Source organism: Lepus europaeus, chromosome 9, assembly GCF_033115175.1.
Source record: "Lepus europaeus isolate LE1 chromosome 9, mLepTim1.pri, whole genome shotgun sequence".
In the NCBI taxonomy this organism is placed as follows: domain Eukaryota; kingdom Metazoa; phylum Chordata; class Mammalia; order Lagomorpha; family Leporidae; genus Lepus; species Lepus europaeus.
The window spans coordinates 74544357-74563226 of NC_084835.1; the positions used below are offsets into that span (position 1 = coordinate 74544357).

General features: G+C 38.9%; 1 protein-coding gene across 1 annotated transcript in view; it reads left to right on the forward strand.

The window, feature by feature from the left end:
- TAF4B (TATA-box binding protein associated factor 4b) overlaps positions 1-18870 on the forward strand; it is a 131579-nt gene that overhangs the window by 59885 nt on the left and 52824 nt on the right. Inside the window, exons 10-11 of the mRNA XM_062200244.1 lie at positions 11353-11522; positions 17246-17376. Coding sequence (XP_062056228.1) covers positions 11353-11522; positions 17246-17376 — 301 coding nt within the window. The remainder of the gene's footprint in view (positions 1-11352; positions 11523-17245; positions 17377-18870) is intronic.

The following is an 18870-nucleotide window of genomic DNA, read 5'->3' on the forward strand; positions in this document are numbered from 1 at the left end:
GAGTGATGGTCTTGAATTGAAATAGAAATCCCTCTGTAGTTTTTTTTTAATATACTTTTTGTATATTACAAATGTCTGTTGGAGTAGGGGTTTTTCAGTTCACTTTCGTTACGATATTTTGGTAAACAGACGTTCTTAATTTTGCAGAAGTTGGCTCTGACAGTTTCTTTTCTGATTAGGTCTTATTTATGGAGATAATAAAGATAATCTCCTTTATTGTCTTCTAGAAGCTTTGAAGTTTTGCTTTTTGTATGTAAATTTTTTTAAAGATTTATTTATTTTTTTGAAAGTCAGAGTTACACAGAGAGAGGAGAGGCAGAGAGAGAGGTCTTCCATTCGATGGTTCACTCCCCAGATGGCTGCAACGACTGGAGCTGCATCGATCAGAAGCCAGGAGCCAGGAGCCAGGAGCCAGGAGCTTCTTCCGGGTCTCCCATGTGGGTGCATGGGCCCAAGGACCTGGGCCATCTTCTACTGCCTTCCCAGGCCATAGCAGAGAGCTGGATCGGAAGAGGAGCAACTGGGACTAGAACCAGCGCCCATATGGAATGCCGGCGTTTCAGGCCAGGGCATTAACTCACTGCGCTACAGCGCTGGCCCCGTATGTAAATTTTCATGTCATCAGGAGTTAGTTTTCTTTTTTTTTCCCCCCGTGGTGGTGTATAGTAGGGGTATTCTTTATTTTTTCACCATATGAATAACTATGTGTTCCCACAGCATTATTGAGGAGTCTGTGCTTCCTTAATGATCTGTAATGTCTCCTATGTTAAACCTGCATGGGTCTTTCCTGTCCTACTCTCTTTTGGTTAGTTAATCTTGAATTTCTATAGTATATTCTTTAGTTTACTATAACTTCAATATAGATTTTTTAAAAAGATTTATTTATTTGAAAGAGTTACACAGAGAGAGAAGGAGAAGCAGAGAGATAGAGAGGTCTCCATCTACTGGTTCACTCCCCAATTGGCCACAAGAAGCCAGGAGCTTCTTCCCAGTCTTCCACATGGGCACAGGGTCCCAAGGATTTGGGCCATCTTCCACTGCTTTCCCAGGCCACAGCAGAGAGCAAATTTTTTTTTAAGGATTTATTTATTTTTTACTTGAGAGTCAGAGTTACATAGAGAGAGGAGAGGCAAAGAGAGAGAGGTTTTCCATCCGATGGTTCACTCCCCAGTTAGCCACAATGGCTGGAACTGCACAGATCCGAAGCCAGGAGCTTCTTCTGGGTCTCCTACGTGGGTGCAGGGGCTCAAGGACTTGGGCCATCTTTTATTGCTATCCCAGGCCATAGCAGAGAGCTGGATAGGAAGTGGAGCAGCCAGGACTAGAACCAGCACCCATATGGGATGCCAGCACTTCAGGCCAGGGCTTTAACCTGCTGCACCACAGCGCCAGCCCCGAGAGCAAATTTTTAAGAAGAATTTATTTATTTGAGAGGTAGAGTTACAGACAGTGAGAGGGAGAGATAGACAGAAAGGTCTTCTATCTGCTGGTTCACTCCCCAAATAGCTGCAAAGGCCAGAGCTGGGCTGATCCAAAGCCTGGAGCTAGGCACTTCCTGCAGGGGCCCAAGTGCTTGGGTCATCTTCTACTGCTTTCCAAGGCCATAGCGGAGAGCTGGATCAGAAGAGGAGCAGCCAGGACTAGAACTGGTACCCATATGGGATGCTGGCACTGCAAGTGGAGCCTACTGTGCCACAGCACTGGCCCCAATAATATTTTTGACAATGGCATTTTTTTGTTTTAATACAAATCAATAGAGGTGCATTATTTAAAAATACTGATGGCCTAATTATTTCTAATAATTTTAGATTGTTTTAGGTTACTTATATAGACAGTGATGTTCGGGGTGAAATTAGAATTACAGGTTGGGGCCAGCATTGGAGTGCAGTGGGTTAAGTTGCTGCTTGTGAAGCTGGCATCCCATATTGGGTTGCTGGTTTGAGTCTCGGGCTTACAGTCTAGCTCCCTGCTAATATTCCTGGGAAAGCAACAGAAGATGGCCCAAGTACTTGGACCCTGCTACCCATGTATGTGGAAGGCCTGGATGAGTTCCAGGCTCCTAGCTGTTTCCTGGCCCAACCCTTGCCTTTGTGACCATCTGGGGAGAGAGCCAGTGATAGAAGATCTCTCTTCTCTCTGCCATTCTCTCCCTCTATTTTTTTCTTTGAGCATTTATAAAATGTCACTACATTGTTTTTCTGGTATTCATGTATGTGTTCACATTCAAAGATAAACATAAGGAAAAGTTACCATGCATCAGACTACAAGGGAAATAGCAACACATTTGGAACAACAATGATTTCAAACATTGGATGATCAAACTGATTGGTAAAAACCTATTTAAAATATTAAAAAATAAAATATGAAATAAAAAATGAAAAAAGCAACAGCTATCTATTAAAAAAATGCCTAAAATATTTGAAAAGGAACCAAAAAGGACCTTCAGAAGTGACAAATGTAGTTAACTCAAAACTTTTTTCTGTGGGAAAGTGAGATTATACCTGAATTTGAATTTCCTTTATTCTAGAGAGGATTTGTGACTGTTGTTGGTAGGAACCAGGGATGATTCTTTACTTGAAACCACTTTAGTTTTGTTTTTGGGAGCCTAACTTGCCTTGGGAGTTTCTCTCTGACACAGTTCTCTCACCGTGTCAGAGACACAAGAACCAGTACAAGCCACAGGCATTTGCCCCTGACACAGGTTTTCCTTTAGGTTGTTCTCATTGCTTATTTTTCCTGACACCTTTTTTTTGGACAGATTCTGTGAACCCAACAATGGAATGAAAATGTCTTGTGCTGTTCTAGTTATAATGCCATGTAATGGCTTCTTAGTAAATGTAGTGCATTTACTGCCTGGAGCAAAAATGTCACCATTAGTATTTTCTTGGATTTCTGACATTACTTTTGCTCATTTATCTGAGTGCTTATTGCTTTCTAAACTTAGGTATGTATACTAAATACATAGTTATTTTTTTCCCAATCTTTTGTTTCACTTATAAATTTTTTCAGTGTCTTTTGCATATTGAAATTTAAAACCACATTATCAGGTTAACCAACCTCTTTTTGACATTTTTAATTTTAATTTTTTAATTTCAGAAGCAGAGAGAGACAGATAAGGAAAAAGCTGCTCCTACTGGTTCACTCCCCAAATGCTCACAACAGCCCATAGCTGGGGGATAAGCAGGTTATCAGAGAACACTATGCAAGTTTCTTGTGTTGGCTGCAGGACCAGTCAGTTAAGTCATCACTGCTGCCTCTTTGGGTTTGCATTGGCAGGAAGCTGGAGTCAGGAGCCAGAGCCAGGAATTGAGTCTAAGCATCTGATGTGGGATGCATGACATGGGCATCTTATGTGCTAGGTCAAACATGTGCCTCCTTTATGGCTTTTGAATTAGAAGATTCTTCCTTTGTAATGATGTTCTCTGTTTTCTTGCAAGACACCTATACAGATTTACCTCATATGCACATAGACATTTACATCTTCAATAATTTTTTTAAAGATTTGTTTATTTAATTGAAAGGCAGAGTTAACAGAGAGATAGAGAGTGCTTCCATCCACTGGTTCACTCTTCAAATGGCCATAACGGCCAGGGCTGGACCAGGCTGAAGCCAGGAGCTTCTTGTGGATCTCCCACATGGATGACTGAGACCCAAGCACTTGGACCATCTGCTTCTTTCCCAGGTGCATTAGCATGGAGCTGGATCAGAAGTGGAACAACTGGGATGCAAATATGCACCTTTATTTTTTATATCTGATAGCATTAATCCATTTTCTTTAATCAAAAGTATCCTAATTTTACTTTTATTCATTGTCATTATTGTACTTGGATTTTAAAATAAGCATGGCAGTTCCATGAAAATTCTGTATTGAGATTATGTGACTAGGTTAATTCATGGGAAGAATTCACTTTTTTTTTTTTTTTTTTTGATAGGCAGAGTTAGAGAGAAAGACAGAGAGAAAGGTTTTTTCTGCTGGTTCACCCCCCAAATGGCCGCCACGGCCGGCACGCTGCGCCGATCTGAAGCCAGGAGCCAGGTGCCTCCTTCCGGTCTTCCATGCGGGTGCAGGGCCCAAGCACTTGGGCCGTCCTCCACTGCCTTCCCGGGCCACAGCAGAGAGCTGGACTGGAAGAGGAGAAACCGGGACAGAATCCAGTGCCCCAACTGGAACTAGAACCCGGGGCATAGGATTAGTCTAGTGAGCCGTGGCACTGGCCAAAATTGACTTTTTAACATTATGGAAAATTCTTATCTGTATTTGCTATAGAATTCAGTTAGGTTGTAGGGAACAGAAAAGCTGAAAAACAGTTGTGTAAGTAAGATAGAAAATTATTTCTCCTATTCAGAACTGGAAGTATTCTGACAGCTCCAACTGTCATGATCTATGGTGTTAGGAGCCAGGACTCGAACTGGCACCCATAAGGTATGCTGGCACTGCAGCCAGCAGCTTTACCCACTATCCCACAGCACTGGCCCCTGTGATAGCTTTAAAAAAAAAAAAAAACAAAAACACTTTGGGCAGGTGCCGCAGCTCACTAGGCTAATCTTCTGCCTGCGGTGCCGGCACTCTGGGTTCTAGTCCCGGTTAGAGCACTGGTTCTGTCCCAGTTGCTCCTCTTCCAGTCCAGCTCTCTGCTGTGACCTGGGAAGGCAGTGGAGGATGGCCCAAGTGGTTGGGCCCTGTACCCTCATGGGAGACTAGGAGGAAGCACCTGGCTGCTGGCTTCGGATTGGCTTTGGATTGGCGCCACGCCGGCCATAGCAGCCATTTGGGGGGTGAACCAACGGAAGGAAGACCTTTCTCTCTCTCTCTCACTGTCTTAACTCTGCCTGTCCCAAAAAAAAAAAAAAAAAAACTAAAAAAAAACCTTAAATATTTGAGACAGTTTGAGACAGAGAGGTCTTCCATCCATTGATTGACTCCCTAGATGGCCGTATCAGCTGGGGCTGGGCCAGGCTGAAGCCAGGAATTTCCTCCAGGTTTTCCATGTGGATGACAGGGGCCCAAGTACTTGGGCTATCTTCTGCTTTTCCCAGGCCATTAGCAGGGAGCTGGATCAGAAATAGAGCAGCTGGGACATAAACCAGTATCTATGTGGGATAGAAGGTGACAGCTTTACCTGCTATGCCACAATGCCAGTCAGTGATGTCTTTGTAACCTAAATTTTGTTTCCTGGATACTTAATATTATGAGCACTTTAGTTACTATTAAAATGAAAATTAAAATAGACTCACTGACTTTTGTTAAATAATAGGAAGTAGTATATGTATAGCATTAAATCTTGTCTTGACTAAACGAAATGAGGTTTAATAATATGGAGTGATATCTGCCTCTTTTTCAAAAACTACCTGGTTAACTTAATTTTTTTGTTGTTATTGTTCATTTGTGACTCTCTTCACTAGGAAAATCCTGTTTTCTATTCTGTTGGTCAGTGTAACTTCAATGAATATTGGAAGCCATACAATGGTTAGACACCAGAGGGTGCCAGATATTCATGTTTTATCCATCAGATTTTGGGACCAGAAGTAACAAGTACTATAGTACTTATTGTGTTTGTTTAGTTAGCCCTGTTTAAACTGACTAGGAATTTGGTGATAAGGACTCAATAATGTGATAATATTCTACGGTTAAGATGTTTTTATTAGATTCCTTATATTTTAGGGTTCTATAATATTTGTAGATGGATAATACAAGGGTATTTCCAAATGTTTTTCATGGGCCAGTTCTAGACCTGGCTGCTCCACTTCTGATCCAGCTCTCTGCTGAAAAATTAAGGAAGGCAGTGGACGATGGGCCCCAGCCATCCACTTAGGAGACCTGGATGGAGGCTCCTCACTTCCACTTGGCCCAGTCCCGGCTATTGTGGCTGTTTAGGAAATGAAACAGCAGATGGAAGATATCTGTCCTTCTCCCTGCTTCTCCCTTTATCCCTTTCCTCCCTCCTCTCTTCCTTCCTTCCTCTTCCTGTAACACTGCCTTTAGAATAAGTACATTTTTTAAAAAAGATTTATTTATTTGAAAGTCAGAGTTACACAGAGAGAGAAGGAGAGGCGGGGGGGGGGGGGGGGGGGAGGGAGAAAGAGAAATTGGCTGCAACCGCCAGAGCTGTGCCGATCTGAAGCCAGGAGCCAAGAGCTTCTTCTGGGTCTCCCATGCAGGTGCTGGGGCCCAAGGACTTGGGCCATCTTCTATTGGTTTCCCAGGTTACAGCAGAGAGCTGGATTGGAAGTAGAGCATCTGAGACTCAAACCGGTGCCCATATGGGATGCCAGCACTGCAGGTGGCAGCTCTACCGGCTATGCTACAGCGCTTCCTCCAAATAAATACATTTTTAAAAGAAATATTCATTAAATGATAATGTACATTTTTCAAAATAACTTTTTCTGATGTATTCTTGCACACATATATTATTTCTAGTAGAGAAGATATTTTAACAGTTTAGTATGTTTTAGCATTTGTTTAAAAAAGGCACTTTTAGAAAATAATATAGGTTGTTACATACTGTTGCATAGATAATATTATTTCCATCAGCTTTAATGTTCATTTTTTCCACATTGGAGGAATCTAGTTCTCTATTGTATATTACATGTATGTTTAGTTGTCATCTTACGTAATTCGTTGTCTCCTGTAATGAGTCCTATTTGTCTTTATGGGTTACAAATGTATCAGTTATATATGCTGGTTATATAATATTTGATATAGTGATTAATCATTCCTGTGCAAGAATTTTTAAAAGAGAGGGAAAACAGTCTCTGGTGACAAATCTCTCATCATGGGAAGATAAGGGAAACAAAGAAGCATCCGCATTCGAACATAGGGTTACAATTCAGTGAAAAGATCTCATGCTAAATCTTGATGGAAATTAGATTTTGAACATTCCACACAGGAAATTACATGAGTAAAGACTCAGATGAGATTGTGAAGTCTCAAAGTTTTCAGTTACATTTTGTTAAACTAAAATTATGTTTAGAGGGGCTGGTGCTGTGGCGAAGTGGGTGAAGCTGCCACCTGCAGTGCAGGCATCCCATATGGGCACTGGTTCAAGTCCTGGCTGCTTCGCTTCTAATCCAGCTCTCTGCTATGGACTGGGAAAGTGGTAGAAGATGGCACAAGTCCTTGGGCCCCTGCACCCACGTGGGAGACCTGGAGGAAGCTCCTAGGTTTTGAATCAGCACAGCTCTGGCTGTTGCAGCCAATTGGGTAGTGAACCAGTGAATGGAAAACCTCTCTCTCTCTCTCTCTCTCTCTCTCTCTCTCTCTCTCTCTCTGCCTCTCCTTTTCTCTCTGTGTAACTCTTTCAAATAAATAAATTAAATAAATCTTATAAAATTATGTTTAGGAAAAATCATCCTTGTACTTTTATACAGAATAAACTGAGAGACTTTAGAGGTGAAAATTGAAGGTTATGTTCTGTGGGCTGGAGACAGGGCATATGTTATTCATGGGTTGTGGGTGTCTTACTAGAAGGTTCAAAGACAAGAGACAGTAATAATGTTGTGGTGTGATTTATGCCAAAAAGGTTCTGAACAGGAATAGGCATCTATTGGAAATTTAGAAATATAGGAAAGGGCTGGTAGATACCTTTGAAATGGTTTACAAGTAAATATTTTCTAGTATAATAAAGGTCAACAGTTTCAGAGTTAGCCAGGAAACTTTGTTAACATTTTGGATTCTGGTAAGATCCAGAATGAAATTTTTGGAGACTGGTATATGGCAAGAATTTGTTTCTTAAAAACTCTGATAATATTTATGATGTTCAGTACCACTTTAGGGACTTTCCAGCAACTCCCAAAAAGTGGTCCACAGAAAAGAGTTTTGAAACTGATAGCTCATTCAAGGATTTTCAAGATTCAGACAATTTTCATAATAATAATGTTACTTGCTTTTTTCACTATTTTCTGTGCTGATGGCAAAAAAAAAAAAAAAAAAAAAAAAGAAATAAAGGTCATTTTAATCCTGAACCCTTGAGGACATACCTTTTAAATAGCCTGTGTGACAAAATGGAGAGTTTGTATAAAGCTCTTCGGTGTGCCAGAGTACAGTGATTGTCTCAAGACAAGTTTTTTCACTTGCGTTTGATTTATAAACTGAGCTGACCTCTTTTTTCATAGACTACTGTTTTTTGACTTGAAAGAACATAAGAAAGACACACTATGATTATTTAAGCTTGAGAATTTTGCAAACATCTTGGAAAAATCTACTGTTTGCTAATGATAATTGAGCTTTCCAGAAAAAATTAAAATTTTGAAGAACTTAAATCCACTACAGTGAGTTTGACTGCTTGCCAATACTTAGATTTTCTGATCTGATAGAGATATTAACAGGTAAATTTTAGATTTTGTATAATGAGTCTGAATTTGGGAGATCTGTATGACTTAGTGAACTGTGTAACACAGTTTTCCATATACCAAGGCACGATGTCACGAAACCATGCATGGGTAAAAGATTCATTCAAAGTCCAAGAGTACCAATGGATTTTAAAGGGATTTGCAAAAATAGATGACAAAAGCCACTCTTCTTATGGATTATTTTTTAATTTTTATTTTCTTTGTTTTCATAAACATATTATTTATATTACCATGTAATTGATTTGTTATTTTTCAGTGAATCTATAATATTCTTTTTCATTTGCTAATATAGTTTGTGCTCAAAATTACATGATAGTTATAATTTCACTTCTACTTTACAGATAAAGAGATTGATGAATAGAAATGGGAAAAAACTTGTCCACAGTTATCCTATTAATAATTGTCAGAACAGTGCCTGAAAACTGATCCTCTTTAGCTCTAAAATCAGTACTTTTTAATTTTTATAGTTCAATATTGTTCCAAGTGTGGTCCACAGGCCAGGTATTAGTCTCTCCAGCCTGTGACTGAGATGTCATACAGGTTCCCTACCCTGATAGAGAAGCAAGATACAGTTTACCAGAGGCCTATGTAGTGGCACAAACTGAGATTATAAGCACTTGATGTTGTGTATATATGAGTAATATGTGTAACTGTCATGTGAAGTTACCTTTAACAACTGCAATTTTATTTTTAAGTTAAGTATGGGGTTATGTGAGGCGTTTTCAGAAAGTTCGTGGGTAAATGGAATTAAAAGGTAAGTTTAGATGCAGGCATTTATACTAGCCATAAAGATGCCAGCTGGGAACGCAGGTCCCAAATCAGTGTCTGGGTTCAGTTCCTGGCTCTGACTCCTTATTGCTTGTTCCTATTAATGTGGATCTTTGGAGACTGCAGTGATGGGTCAAGTAGTCTGGTTCCTGCCATCCACCAGCTCCCAGCTATAGCTCTTGTGGCTGTTGTGGACATTTGGGGAGTGGGTCAGCAGCTGGGAACTCTTTATGTCTTTCTGCATGTTTTTCTTGCCTCTCAAATAATTAAGATAAAGTATTAAAAAATGCGCTCTGGTTAAAAAACCTTTAAATCCATACATAGTTTTTATAGTATGCATTTTCTGTGAACTTATGAAGTTTTACTTGTTATTTTTATTTTATTTGGAGTCTGAGAAAGAGACAAAGACACAGATACTCAGTGATCTCCCATTCACTGGCTTACCTCCCAAATGCCCACAACAGTAAGGGCTGGGCCAGCCAGAAGCCAGGAGACCTGATTGGATCTGGGTCTCTCACATGGACTTTAGGGACCCAGGTTCTTGAACCCATCATCTGCTACCTCTAAGGGTGTGCAGTTAGCAAGAAGGTGGATGGGAGGCAGGGTACCTGCAACTTGAACCAGGCACTCAGATATAGGCTATGGTGTCCTTAGCAAAGACTTAACCTTAGCGACCAAACGCCCCTCCCCCACTCCACCTCTGCTTACCGCCCCCGCAAACTTTTTATAGTTCTCTCCTGTTGTGTCCACATAAACAACTCTTCAAATTGCAGTCTCTCTCCTTCATATTCGTCCAAAGAGAGCGTCCTCAATAAGAGTCAGAGAGGAACCTTAGAAAGCAGGTAATCCAGATCATTCAATTTTCAGAGGAGGATACAGAGTTCCCAAGATGTTAAATAACTGATTAGAGTTCTGTTCCATAGTGTACTGACTTTTCACTGAAATAAACTTGATCTTTTAGATTTTTACTCAGACTTTTCAAGTATATTTAACTCAAATTTTGGTCATCTTTAGGTATATGATTTCTACCATTCTTACACATTGGATGTTTAAATGTATTAAGTCTAGCATTTTATCTTTGATTTAGCTTGTATCTCTTCTATGTTGGAGTATGGGCTCTTTCCGTTCCTCACCCCTATTCTACTGCTTTTTAAAGTTGAACATCAGAGGTCTTCATTTCTTGAGCGTTTGACAGTTGTAATTTATTTCCTTTTTCTGTACACAAGTGTATTACAATTAAGTTAATTTAAATCTGTTGACATGAAACCACATGATAAACCATTTGGCCATGCCGTAAAAAGAAACCAACATCTTTTTGATATTATTGTGTTGTATATATTATATTATGCATTGGTATATGAGTTAACACCAGTAATGTGTTTGTCATTACATGGGTTGGTAAGGATACTGTGAGGGACTTTTATTATTTCATTCCTCTCTGTCTTTACCCTTAACCATATATACCCATCTTGTATAATAGCCATTTAACAGTTCTGTTATTTTAAAAAAAGTTTAATTTTGATGTGCAAAACAGGGAGCTCAAACATTTTGCATTTTATATGTGTCTTATGTGTGTGCATATGTGTAGTTTTATTGTTTCTATGAGTATATGAGCTCTTTGGAGCCAGTTTCTTGATAATGAGGTTTTAATGAATTCAGTTATGCCAGTAGCAGAACATACCAAAAGTCTGAAACAGAAACAAACTAGTTTTAATACATGTTTTAAAACATTTCAGATGAGCTAGTTGAGTACACTTCTTCTCAAGGGCCTTTATGTGGATACGGACCTGTCAGGATTTCTACTGCCCTTCAGTGAAAGAATAGAATGTGGGGGAAATCTGAGGGACTTTTAGCCATCTTGGATGGAAACAAAAATGTCTGTTTTCCTTTCTTTGTCTTTCATTGCAAAGGATTTGTGGGTAGCATAGTTTAACTCTAGATCCCTTTTAGTTTATCTCATTTACCAAACAGATAAGAAGAGATGAGCCTTAGAAGACAAAGTTGCTTCTAAACTGTCTTTTTGACATTATTTGTGTGCTAGTGGTTGGAGACACTAATTAGATTTAAAGGCTTATGGCAAAAGATAGCCATTCTTCAGTTCTCCTCTTGATTGGATAACTTAAGTTAAAAAAATGCCATTAGTTCAAGGAGAGATCTTTAATTCTTTTCTCACTGAAATCACTCTTACCCACATACCCTACCCAAAAAACTGTAATTTTTTTTTTTTCCTATTAGAGATGAAGATGACATCAATGATGTGACTTCCATGGCAGGGGTCAACCTTCATGAAGAAAATGCCTGCATCTTAGCAACAAACTCTGAACTGGTTGGCACACTCATTCAGTCATGTAAAGATGAACCATTTCTTTTCATTGGAGCTCTTCAAAAGAGAATTTTAGATATTGGTGAGTATAGAATTAAGATTATTGACCTGAAATGAATGTCTGAGTGAAAATGTTATTCAGAGAGACAGCCTGGAACTCTTGAAGCTTAAATAAGACTCTAGAAATACTGATTTCATGGGTGTTACAGAAAGAAATATTTTTTTAATTAGTGATATAACTTAAAATGCTTGATCTCTGGTTTCTGGGTTGAATATTAGAAGTTGATATTCATATCTCTTTATGGGAGAATCGGTGTGTATTTTTACATGAATATATACTATGACATACTGTTTTTTTTTTTTTTTTTTTGTCTTACGCTTTCTTGGTTGCCTTTAAAGCATCATGTGTATAAATGCACACTTATGTTACATGTTTGTGTTTATGAAATATAGCAATAGCCAACAGAGAAAGTCTCCTTTTCTTTGTCTCAACCCTGAAATTTAAAATTATCCTTGCTCTAAAAGAACTGAATTAGAATATTAGGGTTCTTCTAGATCCAGAAATAGTAGGCAGTTGTCTGCGTTGTCTGAAGGAAAATGGAAGAGAATATACTAATGTTATTCTTTAGGCAACAGCTTTTTGCTGTTTAATCACAAGCCCACATTAATGTGAAGCACTGATATTTCCCCAAATTAACTGGAAAAGGAGACAGATTGAAGAGAACTGTTGCATGTGAGTTGTGTCCCTTCTAAATGGTTGCTGACCCCGAGACTTGGTCAGAAACCAGCTCTTGTTCTCCATGTCAATGTTGGAGACCAGAGTATAAGTAGCTTTACATTTTACATTGAAGGCTTCCTACAAAATGTGAAGTTTTCTGATTTTTATATACTCTTGGTACATTTAAAAACTACAAAATGTATTGCTATTACATGTATTAAGTCTACTTCATATTTAATAAGTAAAGGAGCTACTGTGTGCTGTTATACAAATGACCATGTTTTTCATTTCTAATTTAAATTAACGATATATTCTTTCTTTTTTTCTGAAAACCAGAAAGTACAAGTAGTCTAAAATAAAAGATAGGAACTCAGAAGAGCTGTTTATAAAATATTTGTTGTTCAGTTGTGTTTTGCCTACCTTCTGTCTATCCTTTCTTTCTTCCTTTTTTTACTTCACATTTGTATTTGTACTTTCCAGTACTTTGGAACAGACCTAAGCACTATTCCTTCCTGTGATGGCTTGGTAAATTTACTGGTTTTTTAACACCTGTATGCCATATAAATATCTGGAGCTTTGGTAGAGAATTGGGTACTGTACTTGGTTTAATTGGGTCCCATCCTCTCCAGATTTTATTTATGGTTTGATTTAAACCTTGACTATGCTTTTTTTTTTTTTTTAATTTGATAGAGTTAGACAGTGAGAGTATCAGAGAGAAAGGTCTTCCTTCCGTTGGTTCACCCCCCAAATGGCCGCTACGGCCGGAGCTATGCCGATCTGAAGCCAGGAGCCAGGTGCTTCCTCCTGGTCTCCCATGTGGGGGCAGGGCCCAAGCACTTGGGCCATCTTCTACTGCCTTCCCAGGCCATAGCAGATAGCTGGACTGGAAGAGGAGCAACCAGGACTAGAACCCGGCACCCATATGGGATGCCGGTGCCGCAGGATGGGGATTAACCAAGTGAGCCGCGGCACCAGCCCCTTGACTATGTTACAAAGAAGTTTTTAGCATTGAAAGAATATTTTTTGATCAATTAGGACAAGTATCAGCAACTTTTCCTCACAAAGGGCTAGATGATAAATATTTGCCACTTTGTGGGCCATATTGTTTCTGTTGCAACTGCTTGATTCTGCTGTTGCTGGGGAAAAGCAGCCATAGTATGTGAGTAAATGGGAAAGACTATTGTCAAAATCAGCTTGGGCTGCTGTAACAAAACACCATAAACTGGATGGCCTAAATGACAAACATATTTTTCACAATTCTAGAGGTTAGAAATGTGAGATTAGGGTACTTGCAGGGTCAGATTCTTGGTGAGGGCCTCTTCCTGGTGTTGCGGCAGCCATCTGCCTCCTGTGTCTGTGCTTGTTCTCTGGCCTCTCTGTTAGGGCACAAATTGGATTCTTGAGGTTTCTACCTTCATGACCTAATTATGCTCAAAAGAGCCTACTCCAAATGCTTCTCATTGGGATTATGATTTTAGTATGAATGTTGGGGCAACATACATGTAGCCTATTGTAAGTGTATTTCCATCAACTACTTTAAAAAGATAAATGAGATTTCATTTGTTATCCATGGTTTGACAGCCTCTGAGAATAAGTTAATAATGATGTATGAACTTGTCATATAATATAATGGAAAACTTCAAAAGTTCTTAACTTTTGGATCATCTAAGCTTATTTTTTGAAGTTATTTTTGAATTTTTTTTTTTTTTTTTTGGAGAGGCAGAGAGGGAGAATGAGCTACCGTCTGCTCATTTGCTCCCTAAATGTCTGCAGTGGCAGGGGCTGGACCAGGTTGAACCTGGGAGCTGGGAATCCAGTTCAGGTTTCCTATGTGTGTTTCAGCATCCAAACCGCTTGAACTATCACCTGCTGCCTCCCAGTGTCTGTATTATCAGGAAGCTGGAATCAGGAGCACAGCCTGAATTTGAACCCAGGCAGTATGATATGGAATGTGGGCAACACAAGCACCATCTCAACTGCCAGGCCAAAAGCCTAAGCCTATCTAAACCTTTTGTTTTTTATGTTTTTTCTTAAAAAGTAAAACCATAGTGTGAATAGAGATGTATTCTAGGAATGTTTTCTGTTAATAATAGTCTATCTTTGTAGATTATATCAAAGTCAAAGCCATTCTTTTTTAAATATTTATTTATTTATTTGAAAGCCAGAGTGAGGGAGCCACAGAGGGAAAGGTCTTCCATCTACTGGTTCACTTGCCAAATGGCCATCAGGGCTGGGCCATGCCGAGGCCCGGAGCCAGGAGCTTCTTCTGGGTCTCTCACATGGATGGCAGGGGTTCTAGCACTTGGGCCATCTTCTACTGCTGTCCCTGGTGCCTTAACAGGGAGCTAGATCAGAAGTGGAGCAGCCATTACAGCGCTGCATGCAGCAGCTTAACCTGTTGTGCCGCAGCGCTGACCCCAAAGCCATTCTTCAAAATCAGAAATTATGAATTTGTGGGTGGTGTTGTAGTGTAGCAGGTAAACCTGTTGTCAGCACTGACGGCATCCCACATAGGTTCATGTCGTGGCTGTTCCAATGCTTACCAGCTGATGGCGTAAAAAAAAGCAGTGGAAGATGTCTGAAGTGCCTGGGACCTGGACACTCTCTGTATGTCTTTCTCCCCCTCTCTCTGTAACTCCGATTTTCAAATAAATAATTTACTCAATCAATTTTCTTGGAAATAAAAGGATTTTTATCTTACTTGAATAATGTTAAGAGATTAAATGACATTGTTCTCCCCCCCCCCCCCCCCGCCCCATTACCTTAATTGAATTGTACAGGCCTTTAAAAAAAAATCACATAACAAGCATGCAATCACCAACTAGATCTTCTTAATTATGAAGTGGGAATTTTTCTATAAACTCTTTAATTTTATAACCTTAAGTTGTATTTTATTACCAATTTAATGATGATATTTTTGACATTTGGTTGTTCCCCAAGTACTTGTTTTTATTATTTTTAAAATTTGGATTTTTTTTTACTTCAGATGAATTAACTTTGTTTTATAAATGTATATGAAGTTATATGCAAAAATTCCCAAATAGTAAATATTTTTAAATGCTCATTTTCTTTAAGCTTGAAATGATATGTTATCTCCTGTCTATCCTATGTTTAGTTGTAATTTTAATCATTGGATTGTTTTAAAATTGTCCTGTCCTTTTCCATAGAGGACCTCTCACTATTTATGCTGAGGGTTTCTTTTTTTAATAAAATAGATTTGACTCTAGTGTTTTCTCTGCTTGAATCTCAAATTAGAGATGAATTAAGTTTTGCTACAAAGTAATGAATTACATTTTGAAGGCTTGGCTTATGGGTCATTGGGTAATTTTACATCTTTCTATTTGGGTTACTATGGACCACGTTTTAAATTAAAGTATAATATTTATGATATGTCATTGTATTAAGAGATGTTGACTTTTTTTTTTTTAATTTTTGACAGGCAGAGTGGACAGTGAGAGAGAGAGACAGAGAGAACGGTCTTCCTTTGCCGTTGGTTCACCTCCAATGGCCGCCGCGGTAGGCGCGCTGCGGCCGGCGCACCGCGCTGTTCCAATGGCAGGAGCCAGGTGCTTATCCTGGTCTCCCATGGGGTGCAGGGCCCAAGCACTTGGGCCATCCTCCACTGCACTCTCTGGCCACAGCAGAGAGCTGGCCTGGAAGAGGGGCAACCGTGACAGGATCGGTGCCCCGACCGGGACTAGAACCCGGTGTGCCGGCGCCGCAAGGCGGAGGATTAGCCTACTGAGCCACGGCCCGGCCGAGATGTTGACTTTTAACTGAAGTGTATTTTTGATGTCATTTGCCCTTTGATGAGCATGTTTTAGATAAATTGGAATGCAAAATCAAACAGTATTCTCAAAATTCTCAAAAAACTTTTCAGAATGTGTATATGCATTTGTTGAAAACAATTGCAGTATCACTTTTTTTTTTAAGGATTTGTTTGTTTATTTGAAAGGCAGAGTTACAGAGAGGCAGAGGCTGAAACAGAGATAGGACTTCCATCTGCTGGTTCACTTCCCAGATGGCCACTGTGGCCAGAGCTGTGCCGATCCAAAGCCAGGAGCTTCTTCCAGGCCTCCAACATAGTGCAGGAGCTCAAGGAGTTGGGTCATCTTTTGCTTTCCAGGCCGTAACAGATAGCTGGATCAGAAGTGGAGCAGCTGGGAATCAAACCAGTGCCCATATAGGATGCTGGTACTGCAGGTGGTGGCTTTACCTGCCATGCCACAGCACCGGTCCCTGTACTATCACTTTTAAAAGCCCATTTAAATTGGACTACCTATTGCCTGTATCTTTAGATTTAGCTGTTTATGAATACCAGTAGATTCACTGTGCCCAAAAAATACTATTTTAATACTGTTAAGGTTGATTTGTGAATGAGCTTCTGCCTTTGGGTATGTGGTCCAAATTGTTTTCCTGAAGCTTTCTTCCTAGACAGAAGTCTAGGTCTAGTTTAGAGCTATAGAAGGAATTTCTGATGAGAGCAAAGTTATTCAGATGGGTGGGCAAAATGGGCTTTTATGCCCATTTCCACTTGTAGATTGATTACCAGGTCAATTTGTGAGAAGATGAGCCAGTTCAAATAAGCATGATTGGTAATGGATCTAAAGTGTGTAGATATGTCTTATACACAAAGCATTAACAGAGACTCACAGTCTGAATTTGTTGAAATAAATGTCATAAGTTGTTAACAGTGTCAGGGTGAAATATAACTTTCTGTGTGTTTTTTTTTTTTAATTACTGAAATTAACAGAAATCGGCACTAATATCTACAGTTACCATTTTCCTCCCTGAACACTAGACTTGATTTGTGTTCTTATTAACTTTGTCCTATAAATGACCTTGCAAGGCGAATAATTCTAGAGGCTAAGTGAAACAATGTCTATATTTTCTGAGGCTTCAGGCTAGGTTTTATTAATGTAATGTCTAAGATCTTTGAAGTTGTGACTTTACCAGGAAAATCATAATCTCCAAACCTTTATTCATAATGGGTATGACTTCCAGGGGGAACAGATTACCTGCTGTGCTAATTATTTCAATTATCAGCCACTACTAAAACATGTAATGGATTTTCTCTACTTCTACAGGTAAAAAGCATGATATTACAGAACTTAACTCTGATGCTGTGAACTTGATCTCCCATGCAACACAAGAGAGATTACGAGGCCTTCTAGAAAAATTGACCACAATTGCTCAGCATCGAATGACTACTTACAAGGTAAAGGAAATCATTAAAGAAGTACAAATGCTTTCCTCTAGGGTTAAAGGTCATTATTTGGGCATGGATACATATTCTAAATATATTTTAAAGGAATGGTTGAGATTTCATACTAGTAGAGATATACCATAGTAGTCTTGTTCTTAATTTGCCTTATTTAGATTTGGTTACATGACAAATATTAAAATGACAATAGAGTTTAAGTGGTATTCAAAGCTTCTGTGTCAGTGTAGATTAAAATACTCATATGCATCTGTTCTGCCTGAGGCTTCTCCTCCTTAAGCTTTTCATTGGAAGTAGGATATGTTTGAAATATTGGCTACTTGTGTGCTCTTCAGTGGTCTGAACCCTGCTAATGTTTCTGTTCCTTTAGCTAAATAATTGTCTCGAGTGCTATTACTGGTGCCGCTAACTATCACTATTGACTGCTTTCATAAACAACTAAATGCATAAGTAACCTATTTGTGCCTAGTGGTGTGAATCAAATGACTTACCATTATCAAATTAAAGCACTTGATGTATTTGAATTGTAATTTTCTGGGAGGACAAATATGTAGGGTGATTGGGAATTTTAAAAAAGACAACCTGGGATAAAAAGAACAAGATAACCCTTTACCTTTTTATCAAGAAATGTTGATAGCTAGGTTTTGAATAAGATGGTGTATCAGTAATCTTATGAGGTTTTAGTTTGCAAGAATTGTTATTGTCATAGTATCTTAGACATCGGTTGAAAGGAATCCAGGAAATTATTAGCTGCCGTACCACCGGTAAGTTCCCTGGGGGAATCATTTCTGTTTTCTTTACATTCTGCTTCATTTTGAACTTTGAAAGAACTATATATAATTGCTGAGATCTTCATTAGTGTAAATCTTTGTGAGAATTTGCTGAACTAACTTAAAAACATGAGCAATAAGAGAAAAACATGAGGAAAAACCAGAAAATTGCTAACAAGTGTTTGTTTTTGTGTATTTCTAGGTATTTGTTTCTTAAGTTATATAATTTGTGGCATACATATATTTATTCATAGAGTATTAATCCTTTTCGTTTCTGTGGGATCAATAATAATGATCTTAGTTTCATTTCTGATGTTGAGTTGTCTGAAGCTTCTCCCTTCTTCCTTTGTTGGTTAGCTGATGTCTTGTTAATTTTGTTGTTGTTCCAAAGAACGAACTTTTGGTTTCATTAATTTCTTTCACTGTTTTTCTGTTCTTTTATTTGTCTTCCCTCTAGTGTTTTTATTTCCATCCTCAAATTAGCTTTGGATTTAATTTGCTCTTTTTTTAGTTCTATAAAATATAAAGTTAAGCTATTGACTTGATCTTCCTTTTCTTTTTCTTTTTCTTTTTTTTTTTTTTTAGAGATTTATTTATTTTATTTGAAAGGCAGAGAGAGAGGGAGAGGGAGGGAGGGAGTGAGAGAGAGAGAATGTTTCTTCCATCTGCTGGTTCACTCCCAAAATGGTCACAGTGGCAGGGGCTGGGGCTGGGACAGGCT